Consider the following 25,058-nt stretch of genomic DNA (forward strand, 5'->3'; position numbering starts at 1 on the left):
CTCCTTCCTAGGTTCCTGCGGACAGATGCTGAGCACACAGGAGAGGAAATGATCTCGGGGAGCCTCCCAGAGCTACACCCCAGCTCACAGGCATGTCCTTCAACCTACACAGGGCTGATCCCTGTTCTTGGCAGTTAACTTGGGGGCAGGGCATTCTGGTTCCTGGGAGTTGGGGATGGATGGGGGATGAAGAGGCTCCTGAGTCTTTAGTGGTCTGGGGCTTTTTTGTCCACTCAGCAGCCGCATGAGGCGTCCTACCTGCGGAGCCCAGGGCCCTTCCCTGTGAGCCTCGTTGCCTGGGCCAGTGGTTCTCCTCTGACTGTTCTCTGAGTGGACGAATGCAGGCTGTGGCCAGGACCAAGGCCACAGGAAGTGGGCAGGTGTGGCAGTCTGGTCACATTGCATCAAGATTCAGGCAATCCAGCGAACATTCTGCAGGGGCTCAGGGCTTTTTTCCTGTCAGGGACAGGAAGCCTTTGGAGGGGATGCCCCCTGACTTGGGCTTGAAGCAGCCCCTCACCACCATTTTCAGCTCAGTAACTAGGCCCCTCCATCTGCACTGTTCCTTGATGGCAGCGGCCCACACTACCCCTCCCCTTCTGGAAGCAGCAACCTCCTCCTCAGTTACTGTTTCTGGGTGTCACAGCAATGTAAGCCAGGTTGGGGTCCCTCCACCTGGTGGCCACCAGCACACACACTACATATTTATGAAGCCCCATTTTCTCCTAAGTGCTATCTGCCCTAATGCCCAGTTCATAAATCCCTCTTCCAGGAAGCTGTCCCTGATGCCACTCCAGGCCACGGAGCCCTGACCCCCATGCTAGGCAGGGGACAGGCCATGGCAGTGATTGACTGTACAAAGGCAGGTTGACTGGCAGGTCTAAGCACCCTGCTCCTGAAATGCCCCCCAGATAAGGCTGGGCACAGTGCCCAGGCCTCCTGAGCACAGCCAGTGAGGGCTCCCTTCAGTGTGGGAACAAGTGAGCACCTGTGTCTGTTAACCAGAAACCAGAAAAAGGGGAGACGATGGCCTGGAACCCAAGAGAGCAGGCACAAAGAAGTCTCTGCCACCTCAGGTGGGCAGCAGGGGCTGGGGCTCAAGCTCCTGCAGATTTTTCCAGGGCATAGCATTTGGTTTTTATAGTCTTTTTTATGTTTATTGCACATCATATAAAACCAACTGTGCTGAATTTGACAGACGAGGACATTCACAGGACATGGAGGCCCAAGCTCTGCTCCTCTCCAGCTCCGCCCGTGCTCCACACTACTCCCAGGCCAGAGGCAGCTTCCACCTGTGGATGGAACAAACAGGGGTCTGCAGGGGTGTGCCGGGCCCTGTGTACTGTTCAGTTTGGAGACTGCTGGTGACAATGATAAGTCTGGGCAGCTGTGCCAGAAGCTGCCCCTGAGGCATGGTGGTGCAGGCAGCCTGCAGATGCCAGGGTCTGCTGGTGGTGACTGGGATTGGTCTGAGTGCAGAGAAGGAAGACAGGCTGGCCAACTGGGGCAGGCTGGACCCGACAGACATCTTGGGACACACTCATGGGGCAGTCTGCCTGGGCCTAAAGGACACCGAATGGCAGAAGGGGCAGAAATGGCCTTCCCTTGGCCAGCTGGGGTGGTTTACTGCCCCTCTGGAACACACTGGCAGGGCCTGACAGGCACTATGGCCCTCTCACAGGACCCTAACTAAGTGGGCACCATGCTCCAGCTATTGCAGCAGAAGCTGGTCAGGAGGAGGCAGGTGGGCTGATGTCCTGAGGCCCAGGCATGCCTGTGGACATCTGACCCTGGGTACCCAGGCCCTCCCGGAGATGGCCAGAGGGGGTGACTTGTGCTGGACATAGATGCTACAGGCCACTGGCAGTGGGGATGGGGCAGGGCCCTGTCAATCCCACACCCCTTTCTTCCTGCCCACACGCCGTCGCCCCTTCTGCTTGAGCTTCTCCTTCCGGGCTGCAGCGGTGGTGAAGGTGATGCAGTGGGTGTCTAGGACGTCCAGCAGCTTGCCTGTGGCCACGCGGATGCCATTCTGCTTCAGTTCGGTCTGCAGCTCTGCCAGCTCAAGGGGCTGGTACGTCAGCACCTTCCGGTATAGGGCTGGCGTGGAGCGGATGTAGCGTCTCACAGCCTCCTCCGTGTCCACTGCCTGGACGGCTGCCTGTGATGCACTGACCGCCTCCTCACCCTCCTCGTCTTCACCTGCAGACTCAAAGGTGGCTCCAAACTCACAGGAGGAAGAACTGAAAAGAACACATGATGTTTTGGGGTGCCCTTCCTCTCTAGCCTGGGGCCAGAAGTGTGTTTCTGTGTCCCTGTGGGGCATGGCATGGCAGAGATGACCACCCCCCAGGGTGGCAGGATCTCCTGATGGTACCCCATAGCTGGGCTGCCTGAGCTGGATCCCCCGTAAGCCATAAACTCTGGGCATGTGGGCAAGGAAAGGTCTGCCACCCGGGCTTCCTACAGTTCAAGCCCAAGACAACAGGCTTCTAAACATCACCATCAGGCCGTGCTGAGCCCACCCTCAGCCCTGCTAGTCAGAGGACACATGAGGCAGCCCTGTCGCTTCCATCCAGTTACCTCTGTGAGCTGAAGGAGCTGTCATTGCTGTCCACATAGGTGGCCACGGATTCCTGGGAGGCTGGGAGCTGAGCGTCACCATCAGGGCCTGGAGATGGCTCCTCAATGCTTTCACCAGGCTGGTGCTTTGGATGTCGGGGGCCCTTGGCCTTAGTGGGACCTTTGGACCTTTGGGTCCTAGGACCTGCAGTGGCCTTAGACTGGGTGTGGCCTGCCTGTGAAGGCCTATAGGTCTCAGTGGTCAGGGTCTGGCTGCAAGGTGCCTCCAGTGGCACTTGTGAGGACTGGATCTCATCCTCAGAGTCAGACTCCAGGGTCTGGTGAGTGTACTGGAAAATCTCCTTCAGTTTCAAAATCATCTGGCGTTTAGGGAGAGGGCGGACTCCAAACCTGGATGGGGAAACAGGTGAACTTCGACACAGCTCTGCAGCCTGCCTACACACTCCAGGCTGTTCTATGTCAGCACAGAGCAAACACCAACGGATTCAAGGAACGTTTCAATGGGACTGACACTGGAGACACCTGTCCTCCAAGAACACTCATGCACCAAGCAAGCTTATGCTGCACAGTACCCACGAGGGCATCCTTATAGTGCTCTGCAGCGAGTTCCCCAGGTGCCACTCACCCTGTGGAGCATGGAGACCTGTTTCCTTATGGTGACACAAAGGAGTCTCATTGGTTGGCTTCTTTTGGGCCCATGTAATCTGGGAGCAGTATGCAGACAGTCCCAGGCCGTTCACCCCACCCCAGGAGCCACACACTCCCTGCAGAGTTGATGGCACAACTTCTTCCCTGGCCTGGCCCAGCAGTACCCATCAGATCTGAAAGGCCACCTGTTGGACAGTTCCACTCCAAGTCTTGCTGAGCTTGGTAATGTGCAGGAGGGAAAAGACTACATGCAAGCAAGCTTTCAAGAGCACCACCAACCTGTCCAGCTCTTTCTTCAGCAACGGAGTCTCCATGATGGAATACCTTGGCATTGGAGTTATGGGCACTTTGGGGGGCAAGTTCTTCTTCTGATTAGCACCTTCTGGGTAAAACAGAAGAAGCAAAAATCTCAGTCCGAGATGTGGATCTGTGACCACTTCCAGTTCTGCAAGTGTCACCAAGAGAAATACATCTCTCAAAGACTCCAAGCAGCACTTGGCCCCATGAGAGCAGAGATACCCACCCTTGTTTGGAGTCACATCTTCCCATTGGAAAGCAGCCTAGAGCACAACCTTGTATAGTGCTGATGCCCAGGAAATGGGCCCCTGGGGCTGCTCAACCCAACAGCCCAACACCTGATACAGGTCTGGCTTCTGATAATGGGCAGCACTGACAGGCTTAGACATTAGTACTTTTTAATAATTCAAAAATAAAGACAAATAACTCAATTAAAAATGAGCAAAGACCTGGGCACAATGGGGTATGCCTGTAATCCCAGCTACTTGGGAGGGTGAAGCAGGAGTTTGAGGCCAGCCTAGGCAACTTAGATCCTGTCTCAAAAAGTACTTGATGTATATGAAGACACAAATCAATGTGAATATACTGTGTATACAACCAGAGATATGAAAATTGTGGTCTCTATATGTAATAAGAATTGTAATGCATTCTGCTGTCTTTTTTATATATTAAAAAAGTGCTTGATGTGGCTCAGTGGTACAGCGCCTGCCTAGCATGTGCAAGGCCCTGGTTCCTCAAAATCCCCAGCACCTAAAACAAAACCAAACAAACAAAAAAACCAGGCAAAGAATCTGAGCAGGCGATTCTCCAAAGATATATGAATGTCCAAGAAGCACATGAAAAGACACTCGGCATTGTGAGCCATCAAGAATATGCAAACCAAAACCACAATGAGATGCCACTGGGAACCCACCAGGCTGGATGGAATGACACAGCAGTGAGTGCTGGCAAAGGCAGGGGAAATCACAACCCTCACAGCAGCTGGTTGGGAAGGATGGAAAATGGAGCAGCCGCTTTGGCAAACAGTCTTGCACTTTTTTCTTTTTTTGGAGGGTAGCAGGGATTGAACCTAGGGGCACTCTATATGAAGTGTGCAGAGCAGTCGATTCAAAGGGACAGAAAGTGGATGAGCAGCTGCAGGGCTGGCAAGGTGGCTGCTGACGGGCTTCGGCTCTGAGGCGGCGAGAACCTCTGGAACTGTACCACGGGGCGGCTGCACAGCACGGTGACTGCTGCAAACTACCCAACAGTACATTTTAAGAGGGTGAATTTTATACCATATAAATTGTATCTCAATAAAGCCATTGCTTTTAAAAAGACAGAGACAAATAAGGGCCATGCAGACTCTCCCTCTCATCCTTCTGTGGCCACAGGGCCTCTCCAAGGCTCTGCCTCTTATGGTTTCAGAGTTTGTCTCTGAGCCTCCCTCAGATTCCGACCGAGGTGCCCATGTCTCAAGCTGCTGCAAAAGTCCTCATAGCACCACTCTGGGAACTGGTAAGAAATGCAAATTCTGAGTCCCCAGGGGCCTCCTGAAGCAGAAGCTCTAGCATGTTAAAATGGCACATGCACTTTTTTTTTTTTTTTTTTTTGTACCAGGGATTGAATTCAGGGGCACTCAATCACTGAGCTGCATTCCCAGCCCTATTTTGTATTTTATTTAGAGTTAGGGTCTCATTGAGTTACTTAGCACCTCACCTTTGGCAGAGGCTGGCTTTGAACTTGTGAGCCTCTTGCCTCAGCCTCCTGAGTGGCTGGGATTAAAGGTGTGTAACTGGTGACACATGCATTTAAGGAAAAAAAAAAAAAAAATATATATATATATATATATATATATTGGTAGCTGGACACAATACCTTTATTTTATTTATTTATTTTTATGTGGTGCTAAGAATCAAACCCAGGTCTTCCACATGTCCTAGGCGAGCGCTCTACTGCTGAGCCACAACCCCAGCCCCGGTGACACATGCATTTTAACAACAATGCATTCTCAGCAACTCTGAAACCACTGAAGGGTAAGCACCATCAATGGCCTGACTGATCTGGGATCTTGGAGGGAAGGAAGCACCAGGCTGCAGTGCTGCGTGCTGTGTCCGTCACGTCTCAATGCAGCAGGCCCTTCCTCCCTTCACTCGAAGTGCCTGGCTGAGAGCCGAGGCTTTGAGCTTCCTGGGGTGTCTGAGATGAGCCCCACTTCCCAGAGGGGGTGAGGAAGAGCAGGGGCTCACAGTCTCCCCATTCCTGTTTTTGTTCTTTTTTTTAAGTCCAGGGGATTAAACCCAGGGGCACTTTACCACTGAGTTACATCCCCAGCTCTTTTTATTTTCCATTTGAGACCGTCTCAAGACCTTGCTAAATTGCTGAGGCTGGCTTTGAACTTGCAGTCCTTCTGCCTTGGCCTCCCAAGCCGCTGGGATTATAGGCGTGCACCACCAGACGCCACCACACCAGGCCCCACTCGGGCTCGAACCAGGACCTCATGCATACTAAGCATGTGCTCCGAGTTGCCCCTAGCCCCTCTTTTGTCTAACGAGAATGGAATTCACATTAAAAATGTGTCACTACATTCAGTGTTGGGCAGCCACCCTCTATCTGGTTCCAAAACATCTGCATCACCCCAGAGGGAAACCCTGTACCCAGTAAGTAGTCACCCATCCCTTAGCTCCAAGCATCTGCTGGTCTTCATTCTATCGCTCTGGATTTCTAGGTATTTCATAGAAATGAAATCATACACCATGTGGCCTTTGCTGTCTGGCTTCCATCACTTAGCATAACGTTTTCAAGGTTCATCCACACTGTCACGTTTTTTTATGGTTGAACCTTCTACAGTGTGGATAAAGCACATTCTGCTTGCCTGTTCGTCAGTAGAGGGACATCTGGGTAACTTACACCGTCTATCAACACTAGTGCTGCCGATGTGCCATAAGCAGCTATCTGAGTCCCTGTCCTGGAGGACTGTGGACACACCGGTGAGTGTGGAATTGCAACTGTGATGTTTGCTGCTGGGAGCTGCCACCTCTGGGGATGCTGGTCCAGGGCTCTGGAGGGGAGTTCGTAAGGTACAAAGCTTTTTTTTTTTTTTTTTAAATGGGTACTGGGGATTGAACCAGAAGCACTTAACCACTGAGCCACATCCCCAGCCCTATTTTATATTTTAGAGACAGGGTCTCACTGAGTTGCTTAGTGCCTGGCTTTTGCTGAGGCTGGCTTTGAACTTGTGATCCTCCTGTTTCAGCTTCCCGCGCCACTGGGATTACAAGCCTGCACCACCACGCCCAGCTGGTACAGAGTTTTAACAAGTTCCCAGGTGAGTACTAGTGAGATCCAGGTCAGCTTAGGAACACTGACCAACTGGCCGCGGAGAATGAGCTCGACAGCCTGCCAGCTTCCCAGCGCTGTGGAAACGGTCTGTAGGCAATGGAAGGAAGGGCCCCCCAGGTGAGCTCACCCCCCAGGTGAGCATGCCTTCAGCATCATCAGCCCCGTCCCATTACTGCTGTCCACACCCCTGCGGGGTCAAACAGCCTACAAGACGAGATCCCTCCCCACCCTCATGGCCACTCACTTGGCGTTTCCGGCCCTTCTAACTGCTTAGCTCGGTGGGCACTTGGTGTCTGGGCCACAGGCGAAGCCTCTGGAGACTTCTGCTCTTCCCCATCCCAGTTGTCCCACAGAGCTGTGTTCAGGAAGCTGAGCCTGCTGCTCCCTGAGGAGCCGGCCTGTGGGGACTGCTGCTGAGGTTCTCTATGGGCAGCACAGCTTCCTCGAATTGGAGTGGTGCCGGGGAGTCCTGGGGAGTGGCAGTCACTGCTGTCTAGAGCCCCATGGGCCCGTCCGCTGGGACTGCTGGTGCTCAGGGGGCCAGTCCGTTCGAGGTTCAAGTGGTCAATTGGAATTGGTGAGAGGGGCTCAACATGCCAACAACAGTCATCCATTGGAACTGGGGGGTCACTATCCTGCAGTGTACTGCTGTTTCCCTGATGGGAGGCCACTTCCTGCTCATCTTCACTGTCCCCAACTTCCACCACTTCGCCTGCTGCAGCCTGATTCGGCAGGAATGGCCCCAGTGGTGAGAGTTTCTGGAACCTGCTGGTGACATCGGTGAGGCCTCCTATAGCGGGCTGCTGTGCACGTGGAGAAGAAAGTGAGCAGTACCTGGGGTGGGGACCGGAAGGGCTTCTGTAGACCTGCCTTCCACTGTCAGAGGCTCCTGGGGTGACAGGTGACATCTGGGGCGTGTTCACTGAAGACTGTGCAGCTTCCTGAGCGGCCCTGTTTTCTGAGGCGGCGCTGGGCGTGTGCCGACCCATCTTGTCCCCTGGAGTCCTGGGAACAAGGCTTGTTATCTGGGTTTGTGATGAGCAGTCACGGCTTTTACTGGCCAGTGGGGTGGCAGGCACCAGCCATGAGGTGTCTGTGCTGTCCTCGTGGAGGCTGCTCTCCTGGTCACATAACAGCCAGGGGACCCTTCCACGGCCCAATGCATCCTGATTTTCCAGCTCTCCCTCTTCTTCCTCCCGCTGTATCCCAGCTCCTTCCTTCAGTGGGCTGCAACATTCCTGATCTGCATCAACATCAATGACTGAAAATAGTTCAGAGGACCTAGGGCTGAATTCTAGAACTTTCCTTTCCTCTGGGAGATCATTAGAAATGAACTTTGTTTTGGTTTGTTCCAGTTCCAACTCTTCATCTGAATCCAGTAAAAGGATAATCTCATTCTCTTTGCTCAAGTGGGATGGGAGGTCCTGGGAGCTGGTACTCAAGTGGTCAGGCTGTGACTGGGTCAGGTCAATGGGTGAAGATTTTTCTGGAGAAATCGGGCCACCCTTGGTTTTGCCTTCTAACATGGAACTACATCCTTTGCCTTTCCAGTGACCTGGCTCTGTGAATGAAGTAAGAAAACTATTGTCCCTCTTCTGCCTTAAAGGTACAAGTGGGGACAGTGAGCCTGGGGAGGCCACCCGGGAAGCACCACCGTATGACTGAGACGCTGCTGGGGATGGATCACCTATGTCAAGGTGGAACTGTGACTGGCCAGGACTCCTGCCTCTGGGGGGCTGTGACAGGAGGTAGCATGGGTGTGGCAGGGATATCTGCTGTGGAGCCAGAGGACAGGCCATCTCCACCTGCCTCTCCCTGACAGTGCCACTCTGCTCCTCAGGGCTGCTCATTATTTGGGACAGTTCAGATCCTTGAGTTGATGAACAGGCCTGTTGGTGATTGTGGATCTTCACTGGATGCAAAAGGAAGCCTTCTTTTCCCCCTGCCTGGCAGCCCCCAGAGGGGCTCGGGCCAGGTGCCCCTGTTGGCACCTCTTGCTTGTGGGTCTCTGCCTCCCCTGTGCTGACTGAACGCAGGCCCGGGAGCAGCGGAAGGGAATGTGGTGCGTTTCCCCAGGTGGCTGAGGCCTCCTCTTTGCCAGGCCCAGACAACTCCGATTGTTCTTGCTTTTCTAACTGTTCGTCACTCTGGACCCTTCCCAGCACAGGCCCAGCCACTGGACTGTCCTTCCCGGGGTAGTCACTGTCCTCCTCTGTGTCTGCTTCTCTCTCCCGCTGGAGTAGCTTTCGCTGAGTAGCTGCAAATTCATAAATTTCTTCCATCTCTGCTTCATTGACCTGCACTCTGTCTTCTTGGTGGCTCTCTGTTTCCTCCTCCTCCTCATCCGCCCACACTGCCCTCAAGAGCTCTTGGAGATTCTCCACTCTGCTGTCACAATTCTCATCTTCCTTCTCCTGCTGTTCGCCCTCGGAGTCCATCAGGACAGGCACCTGCTCACACAGGTGAACGAGGTCATTCACACCAAACCTGCAACAGGAAGCACTGTGTCACCACCACTAGGGTGGTGGCCCAAGCTGTCTTCAGGAGGAGGAGCAGCCAAGGGATTCGGCTGTGGCCTTCCCCACTCTCCTAAGATGGCGCCCACTCTCCTGCCCAGGACTCCCCAGCCACTAGCTCTAGGAACCAGAGACCTACCACATTTACTGGGCTGCTACAAACACAGGGGTGTGTATACAGAGTACGGGATGGAGGGGCTGGCAGGGCTGCAAATCTGCACAGTGCAGGCTGCCCTGAGAGGCCCCTGGGATAGTCAGTCAGAGACCAGAGCAGGCCAGTCAGCCACTGCCCCGAGGCTCTGGGACTCAGCATTGCCTCTTAAACACGGGGGCTGAGCTGTTCCTTCCCAGACACTGAGGAATGAGGCAGCCTGGGAGGAGCAAGGCTTCACCCCCAAGGCCCTTGAGGTGGCTGGGAGGCAGGATGCCTGCTGCTACTGCTGAGCTCACAGGGATGATCAAGAGGCTGCAGTGTGGGGATGCTGAGGCCGCGGGCCAGCCTCTCATCATGCTTGTGGCCTGGCAGAATCCTCCCTATCCAGGGCTTGGCATCCCAATTTTCAACTACCATACTCTATTCAGAGTTGTCACTGGTCATAAACTTGTGATTAAAATTGGACTTTCAAAGTTTTTTGGGGGAAGGGAGTAATGGGGATTGAACCCAGGCATGCTTAACTACTGAGCCACATCCCCAGCCCTTTTTATGTTTTATTAAGAGATAAGGTCTTAGTAAGTTGCTTAGGGCCTCACTAAGTTGCTGAGGCTGGCTTTGAATTTGTGATCCTCCTGCTTCAGCCTCCTGAGCCACTAGGACATTAGGTGTACTAACAGACCTGGCTAGGACTCCAAGTTTTAACAGCCTCAGCCCTGACATTCCTGCAGCACAATCTTCCCCTGAGCTGTCAGTCTGCCAGCCCTCACCACTGACTCAAAGACTGTGAAGCTGTGGAAGGAACAGTCCCAACCTGAGGGCCAAGGAGCTCAGGGCAGGGACCAGGCACGGAGGCAAGCTAGTATCTGCTGTGTAGAGATAGTGCAGGAATGCACAGGCCGCCTCGAAGCTCACGTTGCTCAGTAGGACACGCTGGGTCAGATCACCATCTTCTACAGCAGAGAAGCCTTCATTGTTCACCTGAAAATAAAACAAAATACAGAAGGTTAATTGACTGGACAGTTGTGACTTGGAGTGAGCAGATTGTCCAGATGTCCATGTGTCTTGAGCCTGGGCCTTTGCTGTGCATTTAGTTGGCCACAACTCTGGAGGATGGGCTATAACATTTCTCTTTATTTTTTTTGTACCAGGGATTGAACTCAGGGGTGCTTAACCACCGAGCCACATCCCCAGCCCTTTCTATTTTCTATTTTGAGACAGGATCTCAATAAATTGCTAAGATTGGCCTTGAACTTTCAATCCTTCTGCCTCAGCCTCCCAAGCCACTGGGATTACAGGTGGGTGCCACCATTCCTGGCTTGGGATATAACAGTTCTTATTTTCAAAGTCACATTATGGGTGGATGTTTAAGGAGCTAGTTCATTTTCCTTTGACAGGGTCTAGAGTTTTCTGACACAGACTAATTTCTTGGATTCCTATAAGTTAGAACATGTCTGAACAGCAACTCAATCTTAAAGAGACTGATGTAAGACTTTAAAAGAATACAAATGGAGGAAAAAGGGAACAATTCTGAGGGGAAAATAAGGAACTGAAAATCTGGCCCGTTGCAGTGGTACACGCCTGTGATCCCAGAAGCCCGGGAGACTGAGGCAGAAGGATTGTGAGTTCAAAGCCAGCCTCAGCAACTTAGCAAGGCCCACAGCAACTCAGCAAGACCCTGTCTCTATTAAAAAACAAAAGGGGGACTGGGGTTGGATCAGTGATAGATCACTTGTCTTGCATGTGTGAGGCACTGGATTTAAAACTCAAAACTACATAAAAATAAATAAATAAAGATATTGTGTTCATCTACAACTAAAAAAAAATATATTAAAAAAAATACAAAAAGGGACTGAGGATGTTGCTCAGTGGGATGTTGCCCCTGGGTTCAATTCCGAGTACAAAAAAAAAAAAAAAAAAAATTGACATTTCCCAGCTCTGCAGTCCTCCCTTCTCCACAGAACCACAGAAGCAGACCCTGCTGGCAACCATCAGGAAGCCTGCTCTGCGACAGGACAGCAGTGTGGGGTGAGACGAGGAGTGAGGAAGGGAAAAGGCTGCATGAGACACAAGAGAGGGCCCGGTCGGAGAAAGGTGGCAAGGGAGGGCGAGAGGTACGCACTGGCCACTGCCCTGCATACGTACATACTGAATGAGAAGTGGACATCGGGCATAAAGCACAAACTTGTGGGCATAAAGCACCTCCCCACTGTCCATCTGGAACTGGACGTCACTCAGGTGTGGGTTATTGACCATGGCACTGAAGTCAGCAGCCAACAGCCCCAGGGAGACCTGCAAAAGGAGAAAAGGACGAATCCTAGCTTTTCTAACTGGGCCTTGAGGGCCCCAACGGGGGGGGGGGGGGGGCACTAGGGTGGGCTGAGCCAGGACGCTTGCTCTCCTCTCTAGAACGTGCCTGCACCACCTCTGGGTTACCTTAAAGCCCTCAGTGATCCAGAGGAGCAAAACACTACTTCTGTCTCAGGTTCCCTAGCATACTGTGCTCCCTGACCCACAACGGAAGGGACCTGCAAGTGGATTACGATAAGATGTCCTCGCAGCCTCTGGGATTGTGTGTGCACATGCTGTCACACCCAATCCTCAGAGCAGCCTGATGTAGCAGACCAGAACCCTGAGCTCAAGGTGCTCGGGGACCTGCCATTTCCTGACTATACGTGGTGACATCACCAGGCTGGCCCATGGCATGAGGTGCTGGGTCTCCTGGGATGATGTCCACTCTAAAAAGTACCCAACTTCTGGGCCTGGGGTTGTGGCTCAATGGTAGAGTGCTTGCCTAGCATGTGCAAGACATCGATCCTCAGCACCACATAAAAATAAATAAATAGGGGCTGGCGTTGTGGCTCAGTGTAGCACGCTCGCCTGGCAAGCGCGGGGCCCTGGGTTCAATCCTCAGCACCACATAAAAAACAAATGAGGGTATTGTGTCCAACTACAACTAAAGAATAAATATTTAAATAAATAAGTAAATAGATAGATAGATAGATAAATAAATAAAGGTGTAAAAAAAAAAAAAAGGACCCAACTTCTAATGCTCTCTGCCAACAACATGGGACACTGGACCATTAGTTGGAGCCCAGGACCCACACACAGAAGGGTCACAGCAAGTCCCTACACAATGAAGGAAATGAGCATGTGAGCAGATGCCAGGATGAGGAAGCTGCAGTCAGCAGTCCCACTGGGCTCCCAGGACAGAGAGGCTCCAAGGCTTTGGTGCTGAGGTAACCCACAGCATCCAAGGATGAAGGGACAGAAGCACCAGGAGGGGACTCAGGAGGGCAGGTGGGCTCTCTGCTGGCTCCATTCAAGGGCCAGTCAGGGTGTCAGTCATCTGGGAAGCAGAGACCAGTATTTGAGCACCAGTGGCCAAGACCATGGAGCTGGAGCACAGCCAGAAGCCTGGCCTGTGGCACAGAAGCCCATCCTTACCGAAGTGTGGACACCTCTCTCAGGAGGCTTCTCCTTGAACGGCAGGACAAAGCCAGTCAGTGGAAGGCTGCTGGGCACCGAATCTATCCCTGAGAGAAGGAGTCACTCATTAGAACATCACTTCCTGGCAACGTCAACCACCAAGCAGGCAGCACCACCTTAGGCTGGGCTGCACCAGCAGTGCCCTGGCAAACTGCCAGCCAAGGCCACCTGCACTTAAAGCACACCACCAAGACTATTCTCACCACCCTTCCTGAGGGGGAGGTAAAAGGACAGTAAAACAGACAAAGTTAGCGAGGATGGCTCAGTCTTTGGTTGAACTTCTTGCAAAACTGTGGCAGACACAAGTGTCCTACATCACACTTCCCTCTAAGGAAAACACCCAAGGCCTGACCCTCACGTTGAGCTGGGATGAGCCTCAGGTCTGAGCTACCTCACAGCTCGGTCTAGCCTGGCCAGCCACATCAGGTAGGGCTGGCCCAAAACCCCAGGGCTCACCTGCAACCCCACTGCAGGGCCATGGGCTGCCACTCAGCCCCTCCTCCGCCAGGTCCATGAGGTCCTGCAGGGCTTGGTGCTCCCTCTGGCTGGCAGAGAGCAACGGGTCCCTGGGGCCAAGGCCTGCAGGGTGGCTGCTGTGGAGAGCAGGTGACTTTTGCACGCTTGGCTCTGGCTGCTCCCACAGCACCAGTGGTAGCTCAGGTTCCTGCCTGAGACCCTGCAAGAAGGTGGAAAACAGCAGCTTGATCACTGTCACGCACTGCAGCAGCCACCTCCCCCCTACACGGCTGGACCTAAAATTGCATAGCAGGAAAAGGGCTGTTCTGAGGGTGGCCAGTCACAGCCAGGAGCAGTCCTGGGAGGCTTTCTCTCATCCCTGTATCCTGGGCTCTGTCATGGCCCGGCTGGGCCATGGCATCCATGTCTGCAGTCCATCCCTGGGCTGGAAGGGGACCTAATGTCATCTAAATGGCTGCATGCAGTGAGTGTTGACTTGAGGACCTCCTACAGGAGGATCCTCTGAGGAAAGACTTTACTAGTCCCCCTGGGGGTGGAGGGCATGCTAATTTTTGGAGCCAAAGTCCTTCCTTTCTTATCAAGAGAACCACTTAGTTGCTAGAAGGAGAAATGAGTGGCAGCTGGTGCCTCTTTGGCTTCCTCCCCTTCTATTTCCTGGACTTATCATTGCCCACTGACATATCCAGGGCTGTATTTCTGCACTCTCCCCAAAGCCTGTCCATGTGCTAGGAGGGACAGGCTCACCTTGGCTGGCTGCTGGGGCACGATGGGAGGTACCAGGCCCATGGTGTAAAAGGACTCCACAGCCCAGGCCCTAGTCAGGGCACTTCCCTCCCACAGAAAGTTCCTCTTTCCTTCAGGCAGCTGTAGACGCCAGCCTGCCTCTTCCCATTCTTCCTTGAAAATCCTGCTGGCAGGAAGTGGTGGCGTGCTGGACAGCTCAACTTCCTCTGAAAGCAGCTGGGCCACGCGGTCCTCAATCTGTCTACCTGTGGTCTCAGAATCCTGAACTAACAACTGTGGGGGGGATGCCGGGGGTTTCTTCTTGCGACTCTTTTTCTCTAGAGATAAACAGAAGTGGCTCAGTCAGTGATGGATCTATCTCCTTGTCTGGAAGCCCCCACTAAGAGGAACTTAGTCATGGCACAGCAGCGAGATCTCTGGGGGGCCCTGCTCCCAGCCACTCATACCTGCTCCTGGTCTCATTCTCTCAGAAAAAGCGTTTTCTAGTATGAGTGCAGGCACAGCTGGACACTGCTCTATCTCAGATCGGGACAGAGCCATGGCCACCAGCAGGTCCTCGGATGGCACGCTGGGCTTGCTAACCTTCCGCCTCTTCTGTGGCTCCTTCTTGTTGGTGGCTCCTTTCCGTTTCAAACCCCTAGTGTGACTGCCGGAGCTAAAAGGCACAGAGAAAGGCTGGTGAGGGCATCCCCAAAGCCTGGGCCTCTTCCCTTTTAGGGGTGACAGGAAAAGGATTGACATGCCATCAGTCACCTCAGCTTCCACTGTGCTGATTCTGCTCCTCCTGAGCTCACACAATCCTAGCCAAAAGTTCAGCATGGGCGGGACACAGAAGGATCTGGGCCCTTTCTATGACTGTCCAGTTAGGTTCTTAGCAGACAGACAAAGCCACTGGTGGTCCCTGTAAACCCTAGTTGTGTCCAAACCTTCTGGTGTAGTCAACACTTGATGGCTCTGAGTTGGCTCCCTAGATTTGCACTGAAATTTCAGGTGGCCCCAAAGCAGCCCTTCCTTCAGGGGCTCCAGGGCAATGTCTCTACTCCAGGCCTAAAGGAAGGGCCTCCTTTCCTTCAACAGTGAGCAGCCTCAGCCAGTGCAGCGCCTCTGACATGGGCAGTTAGTGTGGAGGGGTCTCTGGCTGGAGGGAATCTGCCTGCCCTGGCTTTTGCAAATGCTGTGTTCTTGCTGGGTGAGGAAGGCTGGAGATTCCCAGGGGTGCTTTGGAAGATCTAAGCAAGCCCTAACTCAGCTCCAGCTTCCTAGGAACCATAACTGCCAAAGGGAAACGGGCCAGCCTGCTCCTATGAGGGCGGCAGGGCCTGAGCTCCAGGAAAGCAAGTGAGGAGCTCAGGGGCTGGGTGCCCAGGCGACACAGGCACCCAGGCCAGCGAGCTCTGCCAGAGAGCCACATGCCCAGGCTTGGCCTCAGGAGGGTGAGTTCAAAGACCCCTCAAGGGTATCCAATTCCTGTAGCTTTCTATTCAACCTGCCTTCTAGGACCCACATATGTCTAGTTTCACTACTTGGGAGAATTTTAGAAGCAGACATTTAATCTGATTGGCAAGCAATGGGTGAGACATCTATTCACAAGCCTCAGGCTGCCCATCCTATAATCTAGTGTGGATGTCTAAATATAAATGGGCTTTCAGCTAAGAGAACCCCTCTGCCTCTGCAATCTCAGCTTGACCAAGCCCAGCTGCCCATGACCCACAGGCAAGACAGTGGTATAAACAGTCCCCAACCTTCGTCTTCCCTATACTCCTACTAGCTGTCAAAGAAAAGAAGTCCCAAACCTAAAATAGTCTGAGGCCCACAGTGCCTTCGTTCCCTCTAAAGTTGGGATCAATTTGGGTGTCCTGAGCCCCAGGGCAGTATGAGCAAAGCTAACCTGTGTGAGGCACTGGGTTTGATCCTCTGCACCACATTAAAAAAACAAACAAACAAAAAAATAGATAAAATAAAAGCATTCTGTCCATCTACAACTACCCCCCCCCCCAAAAAAAAAGTACAAACCACATATCAACACTATCATTTGGCTCCTTTTTTCTTCATGTGTCTCACCTGGGTACAGGAAGACTGCCGCCTGCCTCCAACTGAGCTGTCTGCAGCCGCGCGGCCTGCAGCAGGAGCTGGGGGCCCACCTCCATCTTCACTGCACACTGCTTCAGGTGACTGATTCTGCTCTTGGAGCTGAGAAACGGTTTGCCACAAATCGGGCACTCAGGGATCTGAGGTATGGAAGGTTTTAGTGCCTTTTCAGCCTCATCCAAGCACCTGAAGGAAAACAGTAAATAGGGGAGAGCCAGCCTACCCAGGAACATGGAAGGCAGCAAATGCTGGTTCATGTCAACATGGATCTGCTGTGGTCTAGGCATGTCCCCAAAGCCAGTCCCCCACAGTCTGCTCATCTCCCCAGCAGTTGGCTCCAGAAACTAAATTTAGACATCTGTTAGTAAAGTGGCTAAAGAAAGCAAGGAGAGACCCAACAGAGTTACCTTGGGATCCAGCAACTCCACTCCCAAGCACAAGCCCTGAAGAACTGAAAACAGGTGTTCAAACAAATACATGAAATCTCCATCAGAGCAACTCTATTCACAAAACCCTTGAGGTGGGAAACATCCAACCGTATATACAGGGATGAAAGGATAAATATGTGGTGGCTCCATACAACGGCTGTTACTCAGCCATTAAAAGGAATGACACACTAATACATGCACCACACAGATGACCTTTGAAAACATTATGTTAAAGGAAAGAACACATGAAAACATGTAAGTGAAGGAAGAAAACAAAAGGATCAAGTAATGCCTGACTCTACATCTATGTAGTGTCCAGAGTGAGCAAACCCACAAACCACGATCTGTGGTTTCTAGGGGAGTGACGGAGGGGCAATGGGGTAGAGACTTCTTTGGGGTGATGAAAGTAACCCACAACTGATACTGGTGACAGCCGCACAACCATGTGGATATAACAAAAGCCTCAGGATTGTACACTTTTATTTTCTTGTGGCATTGAGAATAGAACCCAGGGTCTCAGAAGTGCTAGATAAGCACTGAGCTGTATCCCGCCCCCGCCCTTACTATTTTTATTTGGGGATAAGGGTGTTGCTAATTTGCCTAGGCTGGCCTCAAACTTGTGATCTCCCTGCTTCAGCCTCCCAAGTAGCTGGGATCAGGGGTATGTGCCACCACACCCAGCTGGAATTGTGCCCTTTAAATGGGTGAAAAGTATGATATGTGATTATATCCCAATAAAGTTGTTAGGTGGCAGGGCATGGTGATGACACCCAGGTGCTAGTCTCAATTCCCTCTTGAGTGGGCTGTTCCCCACTTGGGTCGTTTAGGTGGGAGACAGGATGGTCTGTGTTGCTCCTACCTGTTCACGTGCTGCTCCCTCCGGGTCACGTTCATGGCTGAGAGGTTCTTCTGACACATTTGGCAGAAGAACAACCCATTCTCCTCCAGGCTACCATTGTGCGCAGATGCTGCTTCCCTTCCAAACTCCTGCTGCAAGGCCAAGGCCACGGCAGCATCACTGTCTGTGGCAGGGAGCCTGGGCTCATACCCTGTGGAGAAGCAACCAAGATCCATGAGGACAGGGCCACCACCAGACTCTGCCAAGTCTATGCCTCTCACAGAGCATGAAGAAACCAGAACCCAGCACCACTGTGCAGGCTTGGTGATGGGGGTGCGGCCCACTGAGACTAGGCATGGGGGCACTCCTGGAACAGCTTTCCCAAAGTCCAGTATGCACACGAACCACCTGTGAGGCTTGTTAAGATGCAGGCTCAGATTCAGGAGGTCCAGGTGGCACCTGGGACTTTGCATCTCTAACAGCCACCAGATGGGTGATGTGAGTGGTCCAGGCCACTCTGAGTGGTCCTGCAGAAGCTGTCCTTCATCTTCCACTAAATCCTGCACCTTGGGCACTACAGGGTCACACAGCTCCTAGTCCAGCAGAACTAGGTTTTCTCTTTCAAGCTTAGCCTCCCCCACTGCTGACCTGCTGCCCATGACAGAAAAACCACAGCAAAGTAAAAGGCCTTCAGTGGTTAAAGGCAGAGTCTCCAACTTAGCATTAGACCAAAGGAGGAACTGATTCTGACCCTAAAATGGCTGCCGGGTGGCCCATCTGATATTACTGGAGCTGAGCATCACTGTGGCCTATCACTGCAGCCACAAAACCAGGAAGCAGCAGCACCCCTTCATTTGGCATCCTGTTTTCCTTTCTTCCTGTGGTGCTGGGAACCAAACCCAGGGTCTCACCCATGCCAAGCACATGTTCTACCACCGAGCTTGCTCCCAGGTACCCTCCCTTTGTTTTTATTATTATTTTTGGTACTGGGGATTGAACTCAGGGGCATTCGATCACTGAGCCACATCCCCAGCCTATTTTGAATTTTATTGAGAGACAGGGTCTCACTGAGTTGCTTAGCACCTCGCTTTTGCTGAGGCTGGCTTTGAACTTGCTATCCTCCTGTCTCAGTCTCCTGAACCGCTGGGATTACAGGTGTGCCCACCATGTTGGGCAGCCCTCCCTTTCTTTTCTTTTATTTTTTAAATAAAGAGGTGGAGCCAGGCACAGTAGCACATACCTGTAAACCCAACACCTAGGAAGACTGAGGCAGAAAGAGCTCAAGTTCAAGATTTGACTTGGTAACTTAGTGAGAATCAGTCCCAAAACTTAAAAAATAAGAAAAGGGGGTATCTGGAGACATAGCTCAGTGACAGAGTGCCCTGGGTTCAATCACCAGTACTGGGGGCAAGGAAGATCTATCCCTTCCTGAATCTTAGTTGGGCATAATGTGAAAACACCTGGCAAACAACTGAGTCAAATGTATGGCAGGTGCCAGGCTTAGGTAATTGCTGAGTGACTCCTCTGTCCCCCACTTGTGTCACAAGGATCAATGCCTCTGTAGGATATCAACTCACATGCTGTAGACCTTTGTGGCAGCCCAAGAATCCTCATGCTCTTAGGTGAAATCAGGAAATATATTACCAATCTGTATTTATTAGCTGTAGTTCTACCACAATGGTTTCTTCCTACTTCTTTTCCTGTTGTTATGTACTTATCAGAGGATCCATGCTTTTTAGGCGATAAAGAGGACCATCTGGCACTACGACACTGACACACTTGCAGTGGTGCAATACAAAGTACACAGCACTGTTCAGTGTGGCTTCACAGTGTTTAACCTGGGCCAGTGGAGCCCGACCTACCCACACTGCACCACAACCCAAGCACCAGCAGAAGGCATGAAATGACACCAGAGGAAAGAATCAAACACATCCAGAAAGTGGGAGATCTCATAGGACAATTAGCCTGGACTCCTAGGAAAGTTAGTGTTAAAACAAAACAAAATAAAAATAAAAACCAGGGCACTTGGGGCTGGAATTGTGACTCAGAGGTAGAGTGCTCACCTAGCATGGGCGGGACCCGAGTTTGATCCTCAGCACCACATAAAAATAAAGACATTGTGTTGTGCCCGTCTACACCTAATAAATAAATAAATAAAACCAGGGCACTAGTCTAGAATATGACCTTAAGATACCACAGAGCTATAACTATACAAAGTGTATTACTTATACTGAGTCCTCACTAGGAAAAAACAGTTATGAGAGCCTGAAGCAACTGGGAAATAGGACTATGAACTGCATATAAGTTCAATCGTGGAATCAGATGGATGTTGGTGGTGTGGTTATGCAGGAGAATCCAGCAGTGAAGCATCATAATGTCTATAACTTATTTTCAAATAATATAAAAATATACATTTTTAAAGAAACATACAACAGGAACATTCTGAACCAACTTTGGGACTACTGGCCAATTCTAGAATCACAAACAAAACCAATTAAGATCTGAAAAACTAAAAAAAAGGGTATATGTGGCAAAATGTTAACATATTGTTGAATCTATATGAAGGTATAGAGAATTCATTGTAATTTTTATTAATTTGTTGTGTTTTAAAAAACTTTTCTGTAAGCAAAGACTTATATAATGAAATGTCAAAATAAAAAAAAAATTTTAAAAAAGGTACTTTTGTCAAGGAAGCCAATTGAAATGACCAAGGGACCCTTCATTCTTTGGCTGGAAAAGTTTAAACAATAGGCAGAGAGCCTGCCTACAACAGAAATGGAATGAACACTGGTTCCTTTCTGCCCCTGTACTCCAGTACTATAACTTATTTCTGCTTGGAAGAAGAACATGCTTCTCATACCGTTTCCTGTCACCATCTCCTCTTGAGGACTTTGTGGGCTGTTCTCTTCCAGTGCGGCCTCCACGGAGCACTCTCCTGAAGCATGCCTCAAACGCTCAGGGTCTGCTCGCTTGAACTGCTGCATCCGCTGGAGAACCAGCTCTGCAGTGCGGGGTTTGGAGGGACTTGGCACAGCTGCTGTCAAACAGGTTGGAGCAAGGTGGGAGTCACCACTGGGAGCATTCTCTGGCAGAAGAAAATATTCAGTGTCTGTACTACTAGAGAAATAAGACTTTCCCCACCAGAGGCAAGTGACCCAAGGTTCCAAGGGATACTTTACCAACCAGTTTAGGTTGGACCTGCAAGTATGAGCAAGACTGCTTGCTGGGAACTTGTTTGTGGCAATGACAGGAGGAGGGATGTGACTGCTGATGAGCTTGGGGTCTATTTTTGGGGTGTTTAAAAATGTTCTAAAATTAGGTAGCAGTGGTGGTGGCACAACTCTGATTGTACCACTGAACTCTACACTTTAATAAGTGAATTAAATTCCAATACATTTCACAGGAAGTGAATTATATTTCAATAAAACTTATTAATTATTAATGACAAATGTTTCTCTCTTTCTAGATCCATTCTTCTTTAACTTTGGATCCACAGAAGGCCTTCAGTGGAGACCATGAACCCTCTGAAGCTGGGTAAATTTTACAGGCACAGGGTTTTCTGGGAACCATGAAGAGCTTTCATTAGATGCGCAAAAGGGAGCATGAAGGGCCAAGAGTGTCTAGGCGACATTACTGCTGCCGTCTACAGTCTCTGAGCTAAGGTTTGATTACCACTCCTTAGAGGAGCTTCTGCCCATGTTAGGGGGAAAAATGCTATTTCAGGTCAGGAAGTGAAGGTAAGGAAAATTTAGAAACAGAACAGCAGCTCAGAGGACTTGTGGTGCATTATTCACACATGGCTGGCCTTCAGTTCTGCATGCAGAACTTATGCTGAGGCAGGCCTCAATGTGCTGAGGGCAGCAGGACAGAATGGTTACCTCAAACGATGAGAAAAGGAAAAAAATAATTAAAGGTCTTTGGAGAAGAGTTAAGACTTGAAGATGCTCCTGGGATCTAGACTCAGCACAACTTCCTCAGCCTTCTCAGCAACCTAAACAAATTGGCTGGCCATTCCAACTTACCCACACTGGAATGAATTCAAGAAAATCACAGCATTATTTTCAGGTTGTGTAACTCCCGTTAGCTACATAACGTAAACATTCACGAGCAATTCTCAAAGAGCAAAGGGCTCCAAAGAGAATTGCATGGGAGATTCACAAAGGGCTCATGTTTTCTATAGTTACAGTTTATAAGTTGGCAAACTCTGGGCCTGGGGCTGGCTGCCTGTTTTTGTACATGAAGTTTTATTGGCACATGGCCACACCCACTGATTTCCATATGGTCTATGGCTGCTTTCACACTATAGTATCAGAGTTGGGTACAGTGATCCCTCTAGGGAACTGGTTCCAGGACCCCCTACAAATATAAAAATGTGCAGATGTTTGTCCCTTATATAAAATAGTACAATATTTGCAAAGGACCTTTAAGTCATATCTAGATGACTTATGACACTTAATATAATGTGTTAGGTAATTGTTATACAGTATTGTTTAGCAAATAATAAGAAAATAAGTCTGTACTTGCTCAGTACAGATGCAGTTGTTTTTCCTCAAATATTTGCTATCTGAAGCTGGCTGAATCTTCAGATTTGTATCCCACCTATAGGGAGGGTCAATGACAGTTCTAACAGATTGTAGGGCCCACAAAATCAAAATATTACTATCTTTGGCCTTTTTCAGAAAGTTTTCCAACCCATGGTTGGAGATAGTGCAAATCACTTCTGTGGTCCTCTCTGAAAGGTGTGGCCATGGTTCTTGCCTGGTTACCTGTCTGGATGCTCTGTGCTCTTTCGCAGAGGTTGGGCTGATTCAGAGCAGGAGCAAGCACTCCTCCCTCCCCATTCACAGAGAGAGCTTGTTCATTTTCTTGCAACTTGGTTGCCTCTGGCTTTTTAGTGCTAGGGTCCTCGCTGCCTAATTTAGGTTTCTTCCCTGCAGGGCCAAGAAGTGTTTTGCTCTTGGTGGTGGATTGTTTGTTTTTTTTCAGTTTGTTTCTGATCTGAGTGCTGTTTGAGGCCTTCTGGGTCTTCTTTTCTCCTGACACTTCCTTGGTCCCATTTTTTTTTACCCTTTGGAAAAAGTTGGCACAGAGTTCTTTAAAATCATCATCTGACTCATCCATCATCTGACCAGTTTTGAGTTTTAAGGCTTTGGGGAGGGTCTTCAGGGGAGTAAGGACTGATCTGAGGGCATTTCCACAGTAAGAGAGAGAGAGGCTGCCTACAAGCCCAGCTTCAGTCACACTTTCAGTTCCACCAGCTTCTTCCTCGCCTTACCAAGTCCCGTGGAGAGTGCACAACTGAGCAAAAAGTATTGTTTTCCTCTCCGTAATGATTTAAATATCTTTCTTCAAATTGGGCCCATGGTTAAACCACATATTTAAAGCTTCCTTCTGCTAAAGTTCACAGCTGAGAAAATATTCTGCTGTCCAACAGAGGCCTCTGACATAAAACACACATGAACTCCGTGCTCAGGTGAATCTCCAAGATCTCCATGATAATGAAGCACATGGGTTGGTTTGATTTCATATCTGTGGAAAACCAAAAGCAGAACTGTAATTCAACAAATATTACCATCATATGTCATTTCTTCCAGGAAGGTTAAAAACCATGCAGGGTGTGGGAAAAGTCTTCAGAGTAATAACATTCTACAAATGCTCTGTATGGCCTTATTAACACAGTATAATCATCCCACAGGACATCACAACACATCAGGGTATCTAGAAACCTGCTAATGCAGTCTTCCATAGGCAGAAAAAAATATGTGCATCTTAGGAGAGCTTTGCTTTTACTGAAATTTGGAGAACCCTACAAAGGACAGTTGCCAAAGAAACTGGGTAAGCCCAAACCTAGGGAACCTATCTCCCTACACAGGCCTAAAACTACCAGATTTATTAATGGATTGGGGCTCCATGAATAAATGCTGCATAAAAGAAAAAGCATATAACCCCAAACATGTAGGAGAGAAAAGGCCACTTCTCTACCTTCTCAGCCCACAAGAGCTCTCCAAACCCAGAGAACCAGAATACTGCTTATATGCAAAGGTTGAACCAAAGGGCATTATTATTTATTTCAGCACACTATTTAGTGTGGTTCAAAAATCAAAACTGAATTATCAGATGGCAAAGTCCTTCATTTCGAATTCAACAAAATCTCCAATGCCCAGTCTAATTAATCATTTAGTTTTCCAGAACTGGGCAGATAAAGCTGCCCAGAATCTCCTTTGTATGGTGGCTGGCTGAGTCTCATCTTCCATGTTATCTCCTCAGAGCAGCTTCCTTTGATGTTTAAGTGAACACTCTCCATGTATTGTCACACATGGTTTTCAAAATGGCACTTATCAAGGTTACAGTCATATACAATGAAAAACCTTTATTGAGTGCTTACTGTGTGCCAGACTGTTCCAATTGCTTTTCAAGTCTTTAACTCATTTAATCCTTACAACTCTAAACAAGAAAATCAACCGTCATCTTTTCTTTACAGCAAGGACCTATGCACAAGCTGAATAAGGAACTAGCTCAAGTCCATACAGCTTTTCAAATGTCGAGGCAGAGATCAGACTCAGGCAGTGTGGTTCCAGAGTATCACTCTTATGTTTTTATTCATTGACTTATCTGTCCAAACTTAAGTTCAACACTTCAAGAGGGCACAGTGAATTCTTTCTGGCTGATCCAACACCTGACCTGTAATAAGGTGCTCAACAACCATTTGTTGATCATGAACTGCAGAGAGTTTGATATAATCGAAGTGAAGGAAGTGGTAGGGAGGTCTGCAGGGAGCAGCAAAGATCGGTTCAGGAGAGCGTGTAACATTAGGCTAAAGCAAACTGATTTCGTCTTGTCGGGGTGGGGGCGGCTAGACCAAATTCAACAAGCCACAGTGAGGAGCCCCCACGCCTCGGTCGGTGATTGTCAAGGCGGTCGGTCCCCGGTGGGTGCGCAGTCACTACCTGCCGGATGACAAACGGACAGGGGACGGCAGGACAGGGCGCTCTGCGGGCGCGCTCCCAGCAGGCGCGGGAAGAATGAATGAGTCGGGGCGGGGGGACGCCTCCCCATCCCGGCCACTACAGGCAGGGGCTGGGGGTCCGTCTGGGGAAGAGATGCCAAGGGCCCTGAGAGCCCGAAGGCCAGAGAAGGACCCCGATCGCTGGCCGCAACCTCCCGCCCCGCCTCCCTCCGAGCGGCCCCCGTGCAGCAGGCGCGGCTCCGGCCTCTGGGCCGCGAATGCGACCCTGCCGAGGCTAGGAGGCCCGCCAGAGGCGGGTGAGTACAGATCGTCCCGCAGAAGAGCGGGAACGGCTCGAGGGGAGAGGCCTTCCTCCTCCCGGGCGCGGACTCCCAGCCCCGAAGCCGGCTCCTCCTACCTCCGGCGCCGCCGCGGCACCTTCTCAACCGAGAGCCTTGCGCTGGCGCATGCGCCCCCCGGCGTCCCACGGAGCACGGCTTGTGCGCAGGCGCAGAGCGGTAGCGTCAGGGAT

General features: G+C 50.6%; 1 protein-coding gene across 6 annotated transcripts; it reads right to left on the minus strand.

Annotated features, from left to right (window-relative positions):
* Positions 1 to 1,119: 1,119 nt before the first annotated feature.
* Positions 1,120 to 25,040, minus strand: Slx4 (SLX4 structure-specific endonuclease subunit). 6 transcript variants are annotated; one of them, XM_046444039.2, is made up of 15 exons: positions 24,945 to 25,040; positions 22,347 to 23,109; positions 20,441 to 20,614; positions 17,602 to 17,791; positions 16,288 to 16,500; positions 14,673 to 14,881; positions 14,227 to 14,543; positions 13,462 to 13,681; positions 12,964 to 13,052; positions 11,662 to 11,808; positions 10,331 to 10,497; positions 7,094 to 9,336; positions 3,511 to 3,613; positions 2,584 to 2,973; positions 1,120 to 2,243 (listed from the first exon to the last, which is right to left on the minus strand). In XM_046444039.2, the coding sequence occupies exons 2-15, from the start codon at positions 22,702 to 22,704 to the stop codon at positions 1,889 to 1,891; spliced, it is 5,175 nt and encodes a 1,724-aa protein (XP_046299995.1). In that variant the 5' UTR covers positions 22,705 to 23,109; positions 24,945 to 25,040; the 3' UTR covers positions 1,120 to 1,888. The 6 variants fall into 6 exon arrangements, with proteins under 6 accessions (XP_046299995.1, XP_046299986.1, XP_046299976.1 ...); XM_046444030.2 differs by having other exon boundaries at positions 20,441 to 20,617; XM_046444020.2 differs by having other exon boundaries at positions 3,511 to 3,610; positions 20,441 to 20,665.
* Positions 25,041 to 25,058: the final 18 nt, after the last annotated feature.

The sequence above is a fragment of the Marmota monax genome, unplaced genomic scaffold (genome assembly GCF_021218885.2).
Source record: "Marmota monax isolate L192 unplaced genomic scaffold, Marmota_monax_Labrador192_F-V1.1 WCK01_AAM20220418_F8-fsc00035, whole genome shotgun sequence".
Taxonomy (NCBI): Eukaryota; Metazoa; Chordata; class Mammalia; order Rodentia; family Sciuridae; genus Marmota; species Marmota monax.

Coding starts and splice junctions, on each gene's coding strand:
- Slx4 (XM_046444003.2), bottom strand. CDS start 22,704: ATGATGGATGAGTCAGATGATGATTTTAAAGAACTCTGTGCCAACTTT. Junction 11,809..12,963: donor AGAGAGGTGTCCACACTTCG/GTAAGGATGGGC, acceptor CTCCTTTTGCAG/GTCTCCCTGGGGCTGTTGGC. Junction 2,974..3,510: donor CTGAAGAAAGAGCTGGACAG/GTTGGTGGTGCT, acceptor TTCCCCATCCAG/GTTTGGAGTCCGCCCTCTCC.